Here is a 6456-nt window from a genome sequence, read left to right on the forward strand (position 1 = left end):
GTCTAATATGTCCAAAACTAGCATAGCGACCTAAAAAGTACATTAAAATATCTTCAGTTAGATCAGTGTTTGTGTTTTTTTTGCCATTTTTGGTTTTAAATGGGGAAAAAGCAACACAGCAACATTTTTACTTCTAGTTTTCCCATCTAACTCTTTTCTTCTCTTTACCTTCTCTGTCCTCAGGAGGACTTTCGGAATAAGGTTCAAGATTACATCAAGCATTACGCCAGATGATAAAAGCATTGGTGACCCGCTGCAGCCTGCACCAACTAACCAAACTGCTCTACCTTGCCTCTGCTTCTCTTGGCCAACTCCCCTCCCACATGTGTGAATCAGCAGCTGACTCTTTGACTCGTACCACTCCCCTCCCTCTCGACACCACAGCTCTGGCGATGCCCCGCCTCTTCTGTTCACCCAATTGCAATAAACTTCACATCGCAGGAATGAAATTTAAAAAAAAAAAAAAAAAAAGTCACACGTTGAAGAGAGGACTTACATACACAAGAAAATAACGCTTTAGTTAATCGGCCGAGGGTTACAGTGACCACAGTGTCTGTCTGTTGTGGCAAGACACACGAATGACGCCACCCCGCTGACGAGCCCGTCGGACACGAGCCACGTGGCGATGGAATTGGATGCGATGTTTAACTGAAGAAGACAACAAGTCACGCTTGGCTATTTTTAAATTTGATGACTCAAGAGGAAGATTATCTGTTACTGTCAGTTCTCTGTTCCAGTGCCTGCCATGTTTGTGTCACTAAAGTGAAAATGCATGTGAGTTCACACACACACACACACGCAGTCACAGCCTGCAGTAAAAGGTGAGCACTTGGAAAAACACACATTGGTTGGAAGTTGGAAAGCCTGCAGCCCCCAGCCCCATTAGACAGCATGTGAATGACCACACTGACCCATTTTAATGTCATTCTCTCTGCATGTGTACACACACACACACACACATGCACGCAGACACAGCTGTGTGTTTTCAGTTCCAGTGACATAAAATACTGCCACAAAAACAGCCAAATGCACTGTTCATTTTTCAACTTCATCTCTTGTCTCTGCACCACTGCCCTCTTCACTTCTTTGTCTTTTTTACTGCATCTGTCTCTGTTACGCACGCACGCGCACACACACAGCACAGGTGAGCGCACATGTGAAGTTCTGTGTTGCAGATGGAGAGGTTAAAACAGTACAGTCAAAACTTCTGGCATGCTTACTTCATGTAAGCGAAACAACGACTGGTTTTAAAGAAGTGATGACATAAGAGTCTGATAACAGCACTAAGCAACAAAGTGCTAAACACGGTAAAGAATCTGTCAAAGAAAGAAAAGTTGGAGGAAACCTTAAACACGACTCCAAATGACCTCCTGGATGTACGTAGGCAACACTTGAAGAACGATCTTGAGTCATTTTGTCATCAACCACGTGCACTGCAGCTCCGAACTGTTCCAAAGATTATTGAGAGACGTGCAGCCACCTTTCAATGATCTTTAAAGTGAGCTGCGAAAAGAACAGGTGACTGTCAGGTGAATTCACAGCAAGCACTCCCTCCTGCCTGCTCTGGTAGCTGCAGAGTGTATCGTATCCCACCAGACAGTCCTGACATTCTCCAGAGTTCATGTGTGAAAATGTCTCCAATGAAGATCAATAGGTGCAAAGAAAGCCTTACAACTTTTAAACTCAGTCATTTTTTTTACTTTATAGTCACTGTTCAGTGCTGAGCCAAACTGATATTGAGGTTTTTGACTGATCTGCACAAACCCCCTCGTTCTGCTCCCTTAGGGAGATTTCCGAGCTGACTGTATCTTTCTAAAAATGGCGCTATTTCAGTCTCTCCCCCTTTGTAAGCAGACTGTATGATTTCACTATCTGAATGTGTGTGGAGAAAACAATAGCAGAGGTTCATAAAGACCACTCTGTAAATGATATCTGCATACAGACGTGCAGAGTCTGCTGTTATTGTTTGTAGCCAGAGTTCAACTGATCGGTGAGCAGGCTGTAGTTGCATGCAGGTGTAAGTCATAACTGGCCAAAAGAATATGAAAACTTGGCCCAAATATATCTCCACTGGGTGCATCAGAAGCCCAGAAGACTTGAACGCTGGTTCAAGCAGCTACTTTAAAAGGCAGGTTTCCAGATTGCATGAAAACAGATGGCAAGATGACATGCTAGCAGGATTACTAGCTAGCTAATGTAAGTGGCTTTAGATCTGTTAGAGACTGCAGGAAGGCGTCATTCTGGACATCTATGAAATCTATGAAAGTGCAGTACTTAACAAAGCCATTGGAACGCCTGTCATAAAAACAGGAATCACAAATATTTGAGAATTCTGTCAAAAATATGTTTTTTTTCTTTGTTTATGCAAAAACAAACCGATTTTACATTTTTATAGGTGAATTTGATCTGCAGCACTTCTCTGAGACATCACATTCAACAACTAAAACGAATTTTTCTATTCAGTAATGCAAGTTAACATGTAATTTGGCATCTTAATAAAAATAATAACAATAATTGCTAATAATTGTGATTTACTTTTTCAGCGTTTTTGTGAAACAGGAAATTTAAAATGTCAGGGATCATAACAATAACTATATTTTACCATTTAAAAATCCAATTTTGATTAAGAGCTTGTGTGTACTGCAGGATTAAGCATTACAGAAACATAAACAATGATTTTGGTCATTACTAATACTTTTGATTTAGGGCAGCAGTGGGGTAAACCTTACCCTGGGGGTGGGGGGATGGGGGGGTCTAATAAATGTGTGGAGCTCTGCAGGCTCGGTCACAGTCAAACACTGGGGAAAAGGGGAGGTTAAAAAAACTGCACAGATTTGGTGGGAAACACTCTTGAGGCAGTTGACATGTTTGACACTGGATTAAATTGCTACCTCGAGTGCTAGTTAACTAGTTAAACTATATTTGCGCCTCTCGGTTGACTAGAGCAGATTATGCTTTGTGGGATGGCCGCTAGGAATTCTGGACTAACTAGATAATGTCTCCATGAACCTCTGCTGCTGTGGGTTTTGGCTAGTGATTGTGTTTTTATGTGTGTGTGTGTGTGTGTGTGTGTGAGCGTGTGTCGTTTGCCCGGCCCTGGCTATTGCTGTGCCTCCGGTTTGAGTCTGTAAGTATCGCCTGTTTTCACCTGTTCAGCTTTGTTTTCACGTCTGCATGAGGAAAACGTCTGTGTGCGAGTGTTGCAGTCTACCGAGGATGTGGAAATGTAGAGGCAGAAGATTGAATTTTTGTGTAGGAAGTGTGCGTGTAAGATTAACAAAAATGACAGTTTGTGCTCCTGGAGTGTGTCTGTGTGTGTGTGGGCAGTTACAGTGTGACTTGTGGAGACGATGTGACTTGTTAGCATGCTCTGGTTTCCTCTTTCTTTTTTAAAATCTGGATTCATCAGCTCAGATCATTTTTATTTTCTTAGCAAACACAACAACACAAAGCACCCGACTCTGCCAAAATAAAAGACCCAGGAGTTTAAAAACAGAGTGACAGCAGTCCCAGATCTGGCTACACGACACTTCATTAATTGGCAACAAATTGTCTCGGTAGTTTTTGCCTCAGCCCAACACTCAGTGCTTTTTCTTGGCCTTAATAATACTTTTGCTTGCTGTTGGAGATCTTGTTATCGGTGTCCTTTAGTTTGGCAGTTTGTGTTGTTGGAGGTAATTTGTTTTGTTTTCTCCTCTTCTTCGGATGTTTCTCTGGAAATGTCTTCGCTTCAGTTAAACTCCAGGGCCAGAGGAACGAGATTAACAATCTGTTCTTCTTCAGATCCTCGACATTTTCTTTCTCAGATTGTATATCCATTTTTTAAGATATATTAAAGAGTATATAAATGAAACTAACGTGTCTTGTTTCTTGTGTTGATCGAGCGTTTGGTGACGTGTGCTGTGTCTGTGTCACTTCACAAAGGATGATTATTTTAACTGTCTGCTGCCGCGCTGCTGTCTCCAACCATTGACTGTGACACTAGTTAAGTGGCTGCTTGAGGCTGACCGTTAACAAAGTAATTATATATGTACATAACAGCTTCTGTGTAGCGCCCATTCTGTGGTTGTAGTTCTGTTATCAGACTAATCCAAACTGAGCATGTCTGGAAATAAAGGAAGCTCTGAGGTGAGCTAAAACCAGGCTGAGAGTAGAAATTATGAGACACGGGTATCACAAGTAATTCTTCACTTTACCAATATGCAATTTTTTTAAAGCATTGAAAGGTACTTTAAATGACTTTAAATAAAAATGTGGAGTAAATGATTAAAAGGAGTAACAAAATTTTTTGAGTGTTTACAAAAAATATTAAATGTGTTTGCTGCTTTTCTCCTTCTGTGCATTTGCTTCTCACACATTTGTGCATACGTGCACACGAAGTGTACATTCAGCACACAACCGTCAGCCTTTCAAAGCTTTGACTTGAATGGAAAAGGGACGCAGACAGTGCTGACGTCTGTCAGTCATCCCCACAGCCTGTCATTACGGCGGGTTTTGGAGGATGCGCAGTCGCACTGTTCCCGTGCCCTGTGGCTATGCAGCCTCGTGGATTTCCTGTGTGTGCAGTGACAGCTGACAGCCTCAACCAAATAATGAGAAGGCTGAGTGCTATAAATCATATTTCTCCAGTTCCCTGGGTATTCCAGGCCCCGCTCACCTACAGTGACTGTTCAGCCTGAATATAATCTAACCAATCGAGTCCTCTCCACCCACACTCAATTATCTTTAAGCAGATGTTTCCATATCCTTTAAAAGCAGGCTGTAAATAAATAAATACTAATGCAATAAAAACATAATGGGGAACTTGAAACCATGTGGACTCCACACCTGTCTGCTGCGTTAGGGAAGAGATTAATGGGCTCCAGTGATTGGTCGGATTGGTCGGTCTGATTCTTATTCAAAATACACTCACTGGACACTTTAACACTTTAACAGTGGTGGTAAAGTCCACAAGCAGCAGTTCTCTGGGAGAAAATGCCTTGTTGATGCCAGAGGTCAGAGGATGATGGTCAGCCTGCTTCGAGCTGGAATGCAACAGTAACTCAAATAACTGCTCATTACCACCAAGGTGCAACAAACCTTCAACAGATGGGCAAAAGCAGCAGAGGATCGCACCGGGTGCCGCTCCTGTCAGCTAAGAACAGGAAGCTGAGGCTACAATTTGTACAGGCTCACCAATTTTTGCTCCAACATTCGGATGGCAGGATCACAGTTAGGTCAGAACACCATAAAAGCACAGCTCCATCCTGTCTTACCTCAACAGTTCAGGCTGGTGGTATGGGGAAATGTTTCATTTGCACACTTTGGGGTCCTTAGTACCAACTGAGCATCACTGCTGATCATGTGCGCCTTTTATGACCACAGTGTGCCTGTCTTCTAATGGCTGATTGCAGGATAAAGCCACAAAGTGAACTCCTATCAAACTGGTTTAATTAACATGATAGGTTCACTGTACCTAAAATGCAGTAAAGCATGTGCATCAAATCAAAAATAAAGCATTACTAAGTACTGTCTGACTAAAATATCCTATAATATAACTTAACTGTACTAATTATAATTCAGTTTCAATCATTATCTCTTCCACAGTGCATCTTTTGTCCTGTCTTCCTCCCTTCAACCCAGAGATTCCTGTTAAATGGGAGTTTTTCATTCCCACTTTCACCAAGTATTTGCTCATAGGGAGGTCGTCTGATTGCTGCGGTTTTCTGTATTATTATTATTATTGCGGGGTCTTTACCTGATAACATTACCTGATATTGTGATTAAGTTCTATATAAATAAAATTATGTTGAATTAAATTTAAATACCTAACGTTTTATGAGGAAGTGAGTCGTAAAAGAACAACAAATCGGTTAATCAGCGTATAGGAAAATATATATTAATATAAATGTACACTACGTGTGAAATGAAATTCCAAATCAGAAATAATTTGTGCAGTTACTCTACTTTTAAAGATTAGAGATAACTTAAAGGATTAAACTGCATGCGTTCACTCCAGATCCAGATAATTTATAATTATCATCAATGTCTCTGTGGTACATTGGAGCGTTAAATCATTTTAGACACTTTTGAAATTATTTGTTTTTTACTCTGTGGCTTTTCAGCTGAGTGATGCTGTTGCATGTTATGTAATTGAACCTCACTACCTGAGCAGCAACTGTAGTTTTAAGGGCATTACATATTACCTAACAACTGCTCCATTTATAGTTAAAACCAGCACTGTAGAATTAAAAAGAAAAAAAAAACTTTGTCGGATGATCAGCAGTTAAACCAAGCGTTCGTCACCCTTGTGTGTCTGAAGTAATTCACGCGTAAAGCCATGACTGCTCATGTTTATCTAAACTGAAAATCCTGTCAGAGCTTAAGTTTGATACCCTCTCTTTTCCTCCTCATCTTCAGGCATCTCTCACCCACACACACAATTACTTCCCATCTCTCCTCTTTTCCCCCTCTTCC

At 41.2% G+C, this 6456-nt stretch overlaps 1 protein-coding gene across 2 annotated transcripts in view; it reads left to right on the forward strand.

The window, feature by feature from the left end:
* ube2f (ubiquitin-conjugating enzyme E2F (putative)) overlaps window positions 1–1929 on the forward strand; it is a 52593-nt gene extending 50664 nt beyond the window's left edge. For both annotated transcript variants that reach the window (XM_026144148.1, XM_026144147.1), the window contains one exon: window positions 184–1929. In XM_026144148.1, coding sequence (XP_025999933.1) covers window positions 184–234 — 51 coding nt within the window. In that variant the 3' untranslated portion in view covers window positions 235–1929. The remainder of the gene's footprint in view (window positions 1–183) is intronic.
* Window positions 1930–6456: the final 4527 nt, after the last annotated feature.

Source organism: Astatotilapia calliptera, chromosome 16 (genome assembly GCF_900246225.1).
Source record: "Astatotilapia calliptera chromosome 16, fAstCal1.2, whole genome shotgun sequence".
Taxonomy (NCBI): Eukaryota; Metazoa; Chordata; class Actinopteri; order Cichliformes; family Cichlidae; genus Astatotilapia; species Astatotilapia calliptera.